Raw genomic sequence first — 15,474 nt, 5'->3', positions numbered from 1 at the left:
ATTTGATGGTTGAATAGTTAGAGACACTGTGGTATCCTAATCCACGAGGATGGGGCTCGCATTTATTTTAGAATTTTCGTTGATGCATATTCAGTGTAAAGAGACATTTCTGTCGATGACGAGGTTCCTATGATGACTTTATAAATTTCAAAATGATATATCGGTTAAGTCTTTCAAATGTAATGATAAAATTGAGTGTGTGTATGCGTTCATAAAATGAATGTATGCGCGTGTATATAAGCTTTATGAGTGTTTTGCGTTAAATAAAATAAAATTGTACGATACATTCGTAGTTCGTTCACAAAAGATAGAAAAAATAATTATTGAAATCCTTACTTAAATCTCCAACAAACCCTCTTGATTAGCAACCAAATCCGCCCGTGTTATCTTATCACACGCAACCACTCCACGCCAAACAAACAGAACCGCACAGCCATCCACCTCCGTGGTACTCGTCGCCCAAACCCTACTGCCCAGCCGAATCCCCTTCATACTTCCCGCTGCCCGGCCGCGAGATTCCTTGAATCGCCGCTAATCCGAACGGCCGGGAGCGTCGGATCAAGTCCCGCGATATTTGATTCTTGCGCAAATCTCTCTGCTGCCATGGCCGAGCTTTTGGCTTCTTGGGCCGCTGAGGAGCGGTGGATGTATCCAGCCTTCCTGTCCATGTACGCTGTCATCTACTGTGTCGGCCAACTGGGCTTGTTCCGGCGTTGGGAGTGGAGGCACCGGCTGGACGGCGCCAGCTGCCTCATCTCACTCGCGCACGGCTCCGCTGCCGCGTTCGCGGCGGTCGCAGCCATCGCCGCGCAGCCGGCGGGGAACCGGGGTTTCGCGGCTCCCAATTCCCGCATCCAGGACCACGTCCTCGACTACAGTATCGCCTACTTCACCATGGACCTGCTCCACTATCTCGCCTTCCTTCCCGGGGACATCCTCTTCATCGCCCACCACCTCGCCACGCTTTTTGTCTTCTTCACCTGTCGCTACGTCGTCTACCATGGTGCATACGCACTCCTCGTCCTGCTCTTTCTCGCCGAGGTCACCAGCCTCCTGCAGAATGTGTGGACACTCGCCGGGATCTGGCGAACCGAGGTTCCTGCGGCTGCAAGGGTGTATAACACTCTGTCGCCACCGTTCTATGTGCTATACACCATTGTCAGGGGTGTCGCGGGACCGCTCTTCTTCCTCAAGATGAGCCTGTTCTATCTGTCTGGCCAGGCTGTTGATCTCATCCCGTGGTGGGTGCGCGTATCTTGGATCATTGTCGTCGGCGCTGCTATCACGGTGAGCAACTTTTGGATTTGGAATCTTTGGAAGACACTTTTTAAGGAAAGGAAGCAGAGCATTGGAAAAAAAGACACATAGTAGAATACCTATTAGTGGCTCAATTTGTCAGTATTTGTGGTGACACCTGATGAAGATGATAATTCCTAAAAAATGTTGATGAATTGATGATAGCTGATGATGACTGATATATTTTGAAATGCTATATATGCAACATCTCTCCATTCTTTAATTCAGCAATTTATGCATGAAATTAGTCAGTAAGATGGTGCAATTTAAGACTCAATTTGAGGATTTGTCTTAGTATATCCTTTTCAGTATTTTGCCAAAATACTAGGATTTTCCAGGCCTTTAGTCATACTAGTAATTGTGCACGGACAACACACATGTGTAATTTTGGAAATAATTTTGACCCACCCATCCTGCATCAAGACGATCCTTGTGTTTTAGAAAACATGTCTCTAATAGATTACTCATGTCTTGGCTACCCCATCTAACTCCCTCGCTGTATGTCTACAAACACATTTTCTTCCAGCTCATGATCCAAGAAACATTTCGAAAAAATGTCCACTTCATCCATGGCAGTCTTTTGACCACATGAAATTAGTGCAGACCTCCCATATTTTAGATAAACATGGCTCCATAGTAATCGTTTATGGTGGATCTGGCATATAGAAGGACCCGTACCTTTTCCTATCAATTTCATCCTGCAGTTAAGTGAAATCAATCCTCTTTCCTCGCAAACGCTCACTGATGTGTCCGCGGGCCGCCCTCTTGCCATCACAAATTAATATGTTGAGGATGATAATGTTGGTTTAAAGAGCAACATTATACGGTAAAATGAGATGAAGTGTAAGTATTGACCTTTCGCCATTGTGTTTGTTACATCTTTAAGGTGAAATAGTTAAAACAATATTAATGCCCAAACACAATTTACAATAATGTCTTGTGTATAACAAATGAATTTAGAAACAATGTACTATGTATTAATAAAATATAGAAGTGTTGGAGTTCTAATAGTGGTTGACTGAAGTATTAATTCTTTTTTGGATAAGGTAAGCCTTAGTCTACCTTATGGTATATTCCAAACAGAAAGTATAGGGTTGAAAACAGCATACAAAGCAAAATAAGAAAGACAGGTAATAAAATAACAGAAATCTTGTCTGGTCCACATTTGTTGGGAGAGGGGAGCATTTCGAACGTTTTTGCTCGCAGTTTTAGTTTTGTCGGGGGTGGCAGTTTCTTCAGAACAGCATGCCATTTTTTGGGACGAAGGCTCAAAACTGTCATTCTCCTAGAAAATGCCAATCATGACGGACGCCAGCTAACGGGGTCCTAAAATAATAGAAAAAACTGAAAAGTAAAGAAGGAGAAAGGATCCTTTTAGGAATGTCACATGGTAACGGGAAAACATTCTGCAGGAAGGAAAAAAGAAATCCTTGAGCGCTTGGTTATCAGTTCGATTGCTTCTTCATAGCTTGATTGCGTTTCCAATTTGTTGCTGTGAGACATTCTAAGGGGTAACAATATGATAAAAAAATATCCGTTTGTTGCGGACTTCTGAGAGCTGCACTGTGCATGCCGTGAAGATGATGCTAACGTCAGGCCTGGCAGTCTGCAGAAAAGAAAGAATGGATGTAGATGAATCAGCCATAGGTAGGAGACCTAAAACTGTCAAAAGATCATGTGCCGGTTTGCATTGGAGGAAAATATGGTTAAGTATCTCTCAACAGCCGGACACAAACAATCTTGAAAATTCATCACTGCGTTTTGATCACATTCTCATGTGTTTTAAGTCTTGCTCTGAAATCCAGCCAAAGGAACACATTGTATTTCTTGGGGATTACCAAATGTATTTTAGCAGGGGACCAAAGGAAGCCATGTGCGGATAGCAGCCTGAAGAAACAGTAAGTAGAAGAGTATTAATTCCTCATGTGTTCCAAATGAATGGAGTTGATATATGTGACAATATGCTAATGAATGAACCACACACAAAATCAGGATTTGGAGTTTGGCCAGACTGATTTTTTTCCGAAATGGAAGCATAAGATTTGCATCATCCATTAAATAAGAAGAGAGTTTAGAGTGTTATAAGCAACCTACATTCACGACACGTCAATTACTCACACAAAATAATAAGCCCTAACTTCTTAGCACCCGTGATAAGGATGATGCAAAGAAGAATGGACGGCGGTGCACACTTGTGTCGGAACACCCTAGCATTTCTTTGGTTCCAAATAGTCAAGACACAAGCATGGTGACGAAGGCCATGGCTTGTCCATTGGGGTTCAGCTTGTCGATTCTCTTTCCCCACCACTCTCTTATGGAGTCTGCAAGATGCCAAGTGAAGGTGTCCATGTGAACAATGCTAAGTTTCTTTTTCTCACCACTCTCTTATGGAGTCCACAAGATGCCAAGTGGAGGTGTCCATGTGAACAAGGCTAAGTATCTTGATGATTGATCTCCAAAGTCTAAAGCGTGTAGCAGCACTTGAAGAAGAGATGCATAGCCGTTTCTCGCTCCCTTTTGCATAATTGGCAAAGGCCATCCTTTTGCATAATTGGCAAAGGTCATAATTTGCCCAACCACGCTTTTTCCACCGGTCGGCGGTCCAAACCTACCTTGCAATGCCAACCAAGGAAAAAATCACTTTTGGAGGTGCCCAAACCTTCCATACCATGAGGTCCACAGGGGATATCATCAAGCCAAGAAATTGAGCTTTGTACGCGGTGGAAGCCGTGTAGATCCCATCATTGGAGTGCTTCCAAATAATACCATCTCTGATTTGCTCATTAAGTCGGTAGTCGTGTATAAGCATTCAAAGAGTGAAGAATTCTCAGATGTGGTCAAATGGATATTATGGTGTCATGCTTGATCTTGAGAATCCATGTGTTCCCCTTGAGGGCCTTGTGCACCTTCCAATTTTTTCTCATCAAAGCAACAAAGATGAGCGGTGCAATTTCCATTGGCTTGCGACCAAGAAGCCAAGGGGAGTCCCAGAATGGCGTTTTGATGCCATCCCAATGGTGATAGAAGTAGAAGCATATAAGAACTCGCGGTCATCGACGGTGCATGGATTACCAAGACCACCCAAAGCTTGTGAGGTTCCTTCCATTCATACCAAAGCCATCGAAAACGAAGCACACGCGCAAACTTGTCGGTGTTGAGAACACTTAGACCCCATATTCCTTTGATCGACAAACTGTTTCCCAATTAACCTTGCACTTGGTCGTGATGTCTGCTAGAACTACGTCGGTATTTTCCCAAAGAGGAAGGGATGATGCAGTATAGCGACGGTAGGTATTTCCCTCAGTGATGAGACCAATGTTATCGAACCAGTAGGAGAACCTCCTCACACCATGTAAACAACACCTGCACACAAATAACAAATACTCGCAACCCGACGTGTTAAAGGGGTTGTCAATCCCTTTCGGGTACGACGCCTGAAATTGGCACGTTGGCAGGAGACTATCTTGACTTTATCTTCCCCGGCAACGGCGCGAGAAATTCCCTTCGGGTACGGCGTCTCAAGATAGACAAATAACGTGAAGTAGAAGTGGTAGATAGGATAAACAGATCGCGGAACAAATAAATTGCAGCAAGGTATTTTTGTATTTTTGGTTTAATAGATCTGAAAATAAAAGCAAAGGAAAATAGATCGCAAAGGCAAATATGATGAAAAGAGACCCGGGGGCCGTAGGTTTCACTAGTGGCTTCTCTCGAGAAAAATAGCAAACGATGTGAAAATAATTACTGTTGGGCAATTGATAGAACTTCAAATAATGATGACGATATCCAAACAATGATCATTATATAGGCATCACGTCCAAGATTAATAGACCGACTCCTGCCTGCATCTACTACTATTACTCCACACATCGACCGCTATTGTGACGCCCTCGATTTGATCGTACGCTAATCATACACGCAAATGCGTACGACGAAGCTCAAGGACTCACGGGAAGATATCACAACACAACTCTAGACACAAATAAAACATACAAACTTCATATTACAAGCGAGGGGCCTTGAGATCTAGAATACAGAAGCTCGAAAAACACACGAGTCAGCGGAAGCAACAAATATCTGAGTACAGACATGAAACATGAGGTGCCTTAGAGAAGGCTAGCACAAAAGATACAACGATCGAACGAGGCGAGGCCTCCTGTCTGGGAGCCTCCTAACTACTCCTGGTCTTTAGCGGCCTCCATGTAGTAGTAGGCAGTGCCGGGGTAGCAGTCGTCGTCGGCGGGATACGCCATCTCCTCGGCTCCATCATCTGGTCGCATCAACGTATCAAGGGGAAAAGGGTGGGAGCAAAGCAACGATGAGTACTCATCCAAAGTACTTGCAAGACTGACATCAGAACTATGCTAAGTATGCATTAGTTCAACAATGCAAAAATAGAGAGAAGGCCTAGTCCTATCGAAGACTAGCATCTTCAGGGGTCTTGCAACAATAGATGAGAGTAGAACAGGTAATACAATTAATAGTCATAATGTTGCAGCAATATTAATTAAAGTCATGCCCGGAGATCCTTCCTCGACTCCTTGCGAGGAAGCAATCCCGCAACAAACATTGCAGTTAAGTAACAGTTGCAGTTGTATAAGATTGGGGCACAACTCCAAGTCGTCCTGTAACCGTGGACACGGCTATTCGAATAGTTAATTTTCATCCCTGCAGGGGTGCACCAAGTTTCCCGTCACGCTCGATAAACTCTGGCCGTACACACTTTCCTGGGTCATGCCCAGCCTCGGAACTTCGACACGTCGCAGCCCCACCTAGACTGAACAAAGAGGCCATCTCGCCGATCTAAATCCTAAGCACGCAGGGGTCATTGGCCCATCGCCCATTGTGCTCCTGCACGTTGCGTGGGCGACCGATGTCAGTCCTGGCACCTCTTATACAAGAACAGTGATAATCCAGACTACTCGGGCGTGCGCTGCTCCATTGCTGACATCTGAAGAGGTTTGGCTGATACCACGACGTCGAGTACCCATAACTTCCCTTGCGTAGCCGGTTAGTGCGAAAAGGTCTCCGACCAACCCAGATCAAATAAACGAATCCATTAACATTTTAATTAACTCATGGACACATCCACGCGGGAATCCACCTGCCTAACATTTATTCATCAATGTTCCGAGTAACATGGTCAATTAACTGTGTGGTTGTAACATCAGGGGGAATCTGAGGTATCACCCTCGTTGGATTTCAAACGATGTAACCGTCAACGTGGACTTCGAGGAATCACCCTCGAGGGTCTCACATGTAACGCCCAAGATGCGACCCTATCCTTAATTTGGCATGAGGGCCTCGTCAAGGATAGAAGCGCATCTCGTCGTTTCGCAAGAATGGATATCGTTACAAGTACATGTACTGAAAAGATGAGATATATATAGAATTGGCTTACACTCGCCACAAGCAACATCAGAGTCACATCAGTACAATACATAAACATCATGAATAAGAGCAGGGTCCGACTACGGACGAAAACAAACGACAAAAGAAAACGACGTCCATCCTTGCTATCCGAGGCTGCCGGCCTGGAACCCATCCTAGATCGATGAAGAAGAAGAAGAAGAAGCAACTCCAAATGAACAATCAACGCGCTCGCGTCAAGTAACCTTTACCTGTACCTGCAACAGGTGTTGTAGTAATCTGTGAGCCACAGGGGACTCAGTAATCTCATTTCCAAAGGTATCAAGACTAGCAAAGCTTAATGGGTGAGGTAAGGTTAAGTGGTGAGGTTGCAACAACGGCTAAGCATATATTTGGTGGCTAAACTTATGAGTACAAGAAATAAGAGGGGGAAGATCTACGCATAGCGGACGTGAACTACTGATGATCAAATGAATGATCCTGAGCACCTACCTACGTCAGACATAACCCCACCGTGTCCTCGATCGGAGAAGGAACTCACGAAAGAGACAGTCACGGTTACGCACACGGTTGGCATGTTTTAATTAGGTTAACTTCAAGTTATCTAGAACCAGTGTTAAACAAAGTTTCCACATTGCCACATAACTGCGGGCACGACTTTCCGAAATATTTAACCCTGCAGGGGTGCGCCAACTAGTCCATCACAAATTACCACAAGCCGCATAGAAATCCTCGATCACGAAGCTCGCGATCTCGTCGGACTCCTTAGTGGAAAACCTCAACTCTGAGATTACCCAAAGCATCACCGGGATCCCGTTGCACAAGATATCTCGTCAAAGGTAAAACTAATCCAACAAGGCCGCCCGACGTGTCGACGATCACGATAGGACCCGCGTATCCCGTTCCCAGGACACGATGGATGAGCACAGCATACGGTGGCCTGATAGAAATCTCCCAAGTTGCCCTGGGTTGGCCCCGCAAACGGCTCTAGATTTGGACCAGCACCATCAGCACTGCCCCCCTGTATTATGTATAATTACTCCTCGGGTAGCGCTAACTCCCTATGCATTTCAGTTTAACAGAATTATTATGTTCGGCAAATAGTACCAATGTTGGGCCTTGCCATACCAACTTTAATCTAAAAAGAATTATCAAGGGGTCCCCATAACAACCCTGATCTTGTTAGGAGTGCTCAATTATGGAACATAACACAGGTAGCCGAAACTAAGGGGGCAAAGGTGGAACAAAACACCAGGCTAGAAAAGGCCGAACCTTCCACCTTTTACCAAGTATATAGGTGCATTAAATTAAGTAGAATTTAAATATGGTGATATGACAAGGAACCCATGCTTTCACATGGAAGCAATGCACCTGCAACTAGCAACGCTAACACAGGGTTAAGCAAGCGGTAACATAGCCAATCAATGGTTTGCTAGGTCGAACAGGTTGAAGGTTATCATGGCATTGTGGAGAGGCTGATATTTAACATGTGGTAGGTTGAGAGGCATAATCGGTAGAAGCGATAAAACTAGCATGGCAATGATAGTAATGGTATCTGGGGAAATGGTCATCTTGCCTGAGATCCCGCTTGGAAGAAGAACAACTCTGAGAAGTCGGCGAACCAACTTAGTCGAACGGGTCCTCACATTCCGACACGCTTGCGGAACTCTATCGAGACGGAGCAAAACAGAAACAAACATCAACACAAATATTCACCACACGATGCACAACATGATGCACAACCTACTATGATGCATGATCAGTTCAACATGCAAGGAATGGCATGACAATTCACCTCACGCAAATACTACATTAAGTGAAGCTCGATATGCAATGTGTTGCATATCGATGAAACTCCACGTTTAATTATTTAGTCCACTCCTGTTTAATTCACACGGCGATATTTTATGTTGTTAACATGGCAAGGGTGAACCGGGTGATTCTACAATTCTTCCTAGTCGGTTAACACACGGGGCTTAGAACGGACGCTACAACACAAGAGACATGCAACACAAGATTATATGCCATGAATGCGTCATGCATGCAACTTCAACAACACGGGAAAGAAGAGAAATAAGCATATGTCGCCACGACGAGCGAGAGGGAACCATGACGGCAAGACGGAAACGAAGCCATGGCTACGTTCTTATCCCGATAACTCGTCGAGATATCGTGCCAACGTATAGGGAGCGTGTGCGGGAATGTTAAATAAAGATGGGGTGATCCCGCTACCGGGTTCCCATGTGTCGAGGGCGCGACGAAAGAGAGACAACGTGCAACGGGCAAACATATGGCGCATACATACGATACATCTCATACAACATATGCGTTCGGTACACGACACGTCCCATCATTATACCTTCGAAGCATGCATCTCGGAGCGGTTTGAATCGTAGCGGACCTCGTAGAAGTCGTGGTACACGGTCTCGTCGATGGTAGGCGTACTCTTGCGTCGGTAGATGGGTCTTCAGCGACGATAGACGAACACGATTCCGGGGGTCGTCGAGGACGACGTGGTGCTCGGCGAATTGTTGATTGCACGGCGGCAGGGATGGTGCACGCGGCAACGGCAAGCGACAGCACAAGCAACAACATCTACTAGCATGCACGCTACGACAACTAGCTAGCAAGCAGGCAACCTAGCATGCTCCTGCAGCAGCTAATAGCTAAACGCAGCAAGCATCAAACTAACTAGCAAACTACATCGGCACAAGCAGCTAGGCAGGCAATAAGGCAAGGCAAGCAGCCTAGCAGGCCAACAACATCGCTAGGCAACAGCAAAGCGACAAAATAGCATCGGCCTAGCCGCACAGGCAATCAGCAGCAGCATCAGCCGACAAAGCAGCGGCAACACCTACAACAACACAAAGCTACAGCACACAACCTGCACCTACATCCGGCAGCAGCATAACGCATCGCAGTAGGCAGAACAGCAATCGGCAAGCAGGCAGGCACGTAGCAGCACTATCAACAACGGCAACGAGGCACATCAAGCTAGCTTGACAGGGGGAGTAGCATGCAGCTCGGCTCCATGGGGAGGTCGGGCACACGGCAGGCAGCCCGGCTCCACGAGGAGGAGGAGGCCGGTCGAGGGCGAGGCCATGGCGAGCAGGGAGGCTACGGCGGCTGCTAAGGCCAGCCGACGGTGAGGCTCGCGCGGGAGACGGAGGTTGCGGCGAGCACAGCAAGGGGTGAGGCGACCCGCGAGGGAGATGGCGAGGAGGCGGTCTGCTGTAGGGCAAACCGGCGGCGACGCGAACATGGCGGCAGCCGGCGCGGGCGGCACGGGGAACACGGAGGCCTCGGCACAACGGGGCAGAGGGAGGCCAGGGCGAGGAACGCGGCGCAATGCGGGGGAGCTCGATGCTGGGGGAAGCAGGAGGCGCGCGGGGTGGAGCAGCCGGTGGCAGGGGAGAGGGCACATGCGGCTCGGGCCTGGGGCTGGCAGCGGCGATCAGGGACTGCACGCGGGGGAGCAAGGGAATCAGACAGAGGGGGGAATCGGGAGGAGAGGGAGATGACGGCGCACACAGAGGAGGGAGACGGGGAGGACGGGAGGAGGAAGAAAGGGGATCGGGAGCGGGGCAGAGGGGAGGCTGCACGAGGGGATCAGGACGAGGGAGTCCCTAGCTCGCTAGGGCAGGGGAGGTCTCGGGCCTGGGCCTGGCCGGCTGGGCTCCCTCTTCCCCCTCGCACGTTGGTTTTTATATAAAAACGAAGAACAAACACAAAAGAAAATGTTTTAACAAAATAAAAAAAAATGCCTTTTACTCCTTTAAAAATATACCCCAACTTTAAAAATAGATTGGGCATTTTTTTAAACGAATAAAAATAAAACCTTTTTAAAGAATAAAACAAAACCCTTTTTAACAAAAGAATAAAATAAAACCCCTTTTTATAAATAAAATGGGTCTCTTGTTTAAAAATAAACAAAAGGAAGAAATAACGAAAACCCAAGGGGTTGCCCCCATATTTAATAAAATGATTTTTAAAAGAAAACGCATTTATTTTGAAGGGGTTAAAACTGAAATCTTTAGCTAAACCACAAAATGAAATAAGAGGGGAGAGAGGGTTTTTAGGTCCACGTTGTAACATGGTTTGAAGCGGCTGTGTTGCACCCACTCTCATCACGCCAACGAACAATGCCACACTAATAAAGCACTCACAAGCATTAACACCCAACAACACGGAGCAAGAAGCAATACCGACAAAACACAGTTGACATAATGCCATGCATGATGCCATGATGAAAACTACATGATTATGCAACAAATTAAACTAATCACACGACGGAAACGGAAATAACAGGGGAATCTTCTGGAACGCCGGCATCGGGCTGTCACATCACACTTGAGGGGTTGCATGACAGAGTCATCCTCGGGAGTGGTGAAGGAGGAATCACCCTCGATAACCACGACCGACTAGCCGCACTACAAAGATATCATCATGATTACTTCGTGAGGTGTCACCCTCGGTACCCGATAGTAGCTCTGCAGCGTCGTACAACCGAGGGGGTGTGAGTGCTGTGTCAGGTCTTGGCTCGTTGATTAGGGATCGAGACTTGACGATAAAGCGGGGGAAACTGGACTAAGGGGGCAAAGGGGATGACTGCTCCATCTATACTAAATAGTTTAGATGGTGGTACAGGAAAGTTGGAGTTCATCAAAATTAGGCTATGCATGAGATATAGGAGCTAACTACAACATGAGAAAAATTCTAATGCAAGCATGAGGGAGAAAGAAATATGCGATATAGGGATGATCAAGGGGGTTTGCTTGCCTTGTTGCTCTGCAGCAAAGAGCTGATCGTCAGGAGGGTAGTCGTACCCGGCAGCAGCGTCAGTCTCGGGGTCTATCGGTAAGAAGAGGGGGGAAGAAACAATAAATATAAACACACATGCAATATAAGCATGACATGGCAATATGACGGTCTAGGCATGAATTAACGCAATATCATCCGTCATAGACCGATCGGGAAAATATCGGATGATGTTTCCCAGGTCTCACGCTACTACTGGTCAGACGAAAAACAGTGGAAAAGTTCCACGTTGGTTATGCTAGGGACACGTGACACACGAACGGATAGCGTATCAAGGTTCGTCTCGTTCTGCTGATCAACTTTCACGTTCAAAATATTTTCATCTGACTTACGGTTTAATTAATATTAATTTTTGAAGTTTTATTCAATATTAAGAAAATAAAACAAATTTAATTTTAATTCAATAAATGCAATTATGACATCGGCATGAGGTCATGCTGACATCATGAGTCAACAGTCCTGTTGACTGGTCAAACTGACCAGTGGGTCCCACGTGTCATACTCACATTTTAATTTAATTTCCTTTCTTATTTAAACAGGTTAAGTAGGGGGATGGGACCCACCCGTCATTCGCTGATTAGGTTAATTAATTAACAAAATTAAATTAATAGGTTTAAATAATCGTTAATTGGGCTAGACCCACATGTCATTTTCCTATCAACTTAAGAGGGTATTAAACTATCTAATTACACTAATTGATTTAATTAACTAGTTAATTAATTAATTTATTATACATTACTATTTTTATTCTTTTTTGTTTAAACTTTATAAACATTTTTTTTGGGGGGGGGGGTGGCCCCACGTGTCAATGACCATGGGAGGGTTAGTGGGGATTATCCCAACTAACCAGATTGGGGAAGGGCCAGGCTTGGCCGTGGCCGAAGCCATCGACAGGGAGGCCAATAGGAGGGCCACGACAGCGGGCATGCGGTGGTGGCCTACGGCGGCGGGGCTACAACGACTAAGGGGTTGCGGCTGTCGGCCGAGAGCGGCGCGGCCAGGGCACGGCGTGACGGGCAGGCGATGGGCGGCACGGGATGGTCTGAGGAGAGAGCTGCAGCCGGAGGGGCGGAGTGGGGGCGCGGCTCGGGTTGGAATCGGGCGGAGCTATGGGGGGAATGTGGGAGGAAGAGCCCCGAGGCTGTGCTCACCGGTGTTGCAGGAGTTGCAGCAGCTTGGTGGAGGTCGGGGGACTCCGCCGAGGAGGCCGACCGGAGGTGGAGTAGGCGGCGTGGTGGCGAGGCGGCTTCGGCGAGGTAGCCGGCAAGGAGGCCGGGGCAAGAGGGAGGAGGGGAGCCGGCGATGAGGGGCGGTGGGGCAGGGTCGGAGTGGTCGGAGGTGGCCGGTGGGGCGGAAGGCTCGGCCTCCGTGCCCCGATCCAGAGTGGATCGGGAGGGAGAGGGAGAGGTTAAGCGAGGGGGGTTAGGGTTGGTGGCTGCTCGAGGGGTGATGGAGAGTGTGGTGGGTTAGGGTTTGGGGCGGGGTGTTATATACCCCCACGTTAGTTGGGCCGGTTTGGGTGAGGGGAGTGGCTGGGCTGGCTCGGGCCGGCCCACTGGGGGTGAGTGTTTTTTTTGTATTTCCTTTTTCTTTTATTTCTATTCCTATTTTATTTAATTTTGGCATTATTTGTCCTCAGCAAAAATGTGCCACTTGACCCAATTAATATCTTGCAATATATTGCATGGCTACACACATTTTGGGGATTTTTAGAATATGTTTGCAATATCCAATTGAATTTAAGAGCATTTTAAATTGTAATTTGGTGATGTTTTTTAAGGTGGGGGCCACACCATATGTTTGGTGGTGATGTTGTTCTCTTTAACACCAATTGTTTTGTGATTCATCACAATTATGCAACATTTTTCCCTTGCTGTTTGCAAACTTATTTTATCACCACAAAATTCAATGCCGCTTTTAATGAAATTTGGAAAGAGATATGAATTTCCAACTTGATCATATTTTTTTAGAAAAACAATTAGGCATTGATCATGGTCATCACTATGCTTAATTACAATGACCACTTTAGCAAAAGCTGAGGATGTCAGAACTCTTCCATACTAATAAGAATTCTCGTCCCGAGAATTAAGAGGTAGAAGGAAAGAGCTTGGGGTATCCATCACGAAGATGATCCTCCCGTTCCCAAGTGGCTTCATCTTCAGAATGATTTGACCACTGCACCTTAAGAAACTTGGTGACTTTGCGACGAGTCTTACGTTCAGCTTGGTCAAGAATGCGCCCGGATGCTCTTTATAAGAGAGTTCTTGTTGCAGCTCAAGCATATCATGATCCACTCCTCGAATAGGATCCTTGAAGCAGCGACGGAGCTGAGACACATGGAAGACATCGTTAACCTGAGAAAGGTTCGCCGACACAGTTCCAATTGATAAGCTACATGTCCATGCCTTTCGAGAATAGTGAATGGACCAATATAGCGAGGAGCTAACTTGCACTTGATCCCAAAACGGTGTGTACCTCTCATTGGTGTGACACGAAGATAAGCCTTTTTGCGAGGTTGATAGACCATATCTTGATGATGACGGTCATATGACTCTTCTGACGAGACTGAGCACCCTTCAGATTCTCATGAATAATGCGGACTTGATCTTCAGCATGTTGGATAATATTCGGACCAAAGAGTGATCGTTCCCAAGTTTCTGACCAATTCAGAGGAGTTAGACACCTTCGTCCATACAATATTTCGAAAGGGGCCATCTTGAGACTAGCTTCATAGCTATTGTTGTAGGAGAACTCGGCATACGGGAGAGATTCCTCCCATTTCTTACCAAAAGAAATGACACAAGCTCGAAGCATGTCCTCGAGAATTTGGTTGAATCGTTCAACTTGTCCCTGCGATTGAGGATGAAATGCGGTGCTCAAGGACAGATGAGTCCCCATAGCTTTCTAAAAACTTTCCCAGAATTTTGAAGTGAACAAGCTGCCATGGTTCGAGCTGATTACCAGTGGAATACTGCTAAGTGAAACAATCCTGGACATATAAAGATCTGCCAGTTGACTAGCATTAATTGTTTCTTTGACGGCGAGAAAATGTGCAACTTTGGACAGTCGGTCAATGACGACAAGAATAGCATCAGAACATTTGATTCGCCGGCAAATATCACATTCTGCTATAGCTTTCTAAAAACTTTCCTTCGTTGGCAAATATCACATTCCGCCACATATCGTGCAATGTCTTGCTTCATATTTGGCCACCAGAATCTTTGGCGGATGTCTTGGTACATATTGGTAATACCCGGATGTATAGACAACATGATATCATGTAATGCCCCGGACAAACCCGCCGGTGGTCATTACTCCTTGAAGGATCTAGACTAGCCCCGCATATCAATACTAGTCTTTTCTGCACACTTTGTCCTGACTCATGCGCACCCGGGATCAACTTCCCGTCCAAGTCGAGCACGCTTAACCTGGGAGTTTTGTTCGAATGGGCTCCCAGAAAAGAAGGAATTCCTTATTGATATGAGTAGTCTATCATTCCTAATAAGCCAGGCTATCACATATCATGAGCTTCTTTCATCACCTTTCCAGTCATTCTGATATTTTCCTTTTTACTTGGGACGAATAGGCGACCCTTGAAGTACAAGGCGCCATCTTGAGCAACAGTGAAAAAGGAGGGTTTACCTTCTGTAAGGTAACATTTAATTCTTTCGACATCATCGTCATAACCTTGCAGAGTGTTGATGGTGCCCACAAGATCTGGTTCAACAACCAGGTTATTGAGGGAACCCTTATTAACAAAACGAAGATTCATCTTGTGAAACTCTTCAGGAGGGGGAACGAGATAACCCTGAGGAACAATCTGAAGGTTCAGCTTACGCAATTCCTCTTCAAGATGGTCATGAACCTTATGAACCTGGAGGTGGTTGCAGTATGACTTGCGACTCAAGGCATCAACCATTACGTTAGCCTTGCCGGGGTATATGATATACCACAGTCAAAATCTGTTATACACTCTTCCATCTTTGTTGA

General features: G+C 46.3%; 1 protein-coding gene across 1 annotated transcript; it reads left to right on the top strand.

Annotated features, from left to right (window-relative positions):
- Window positions 1-336: 336 nt before the first annotated feature.
- LOC123408433 (TLC domain-containing protein At5g14285-like) lies at window positions 337-1,519 on the top strand (the record flags this gene model as incomplete). Its single annotated transcript, XM_045101547.1, has 1 exon — window positions 337-1,519. A coding segment is annotated over one exon (1,032 nt), but the record flags the coding sequence as incomplete, so codon positions are not given.
- Between the last annotated feature and the right edge of the window lie 13,955 nt (window positions 1,520-15,474).

Source organism: Hordeum vulgare, chromosome 1H (genome assembly GCF_904849725.1).
Source record: "Hordeum vulgare subsp. vulgare chromosome 1H, MorexV3_pseudomolecules_assembly, whole genome shotgun sequence".
Lineage (NCBI taxonomy): Eukaryota > Viridiplantae > Streptophyta > Magnoliopsida > Poales > Poaceae > Hordeum > Hordeum vulgare.
Note: the sequence above shows the minus strand (reverse complement) of the source record. Positions and strands in the feature narration are given on the sequence as shown.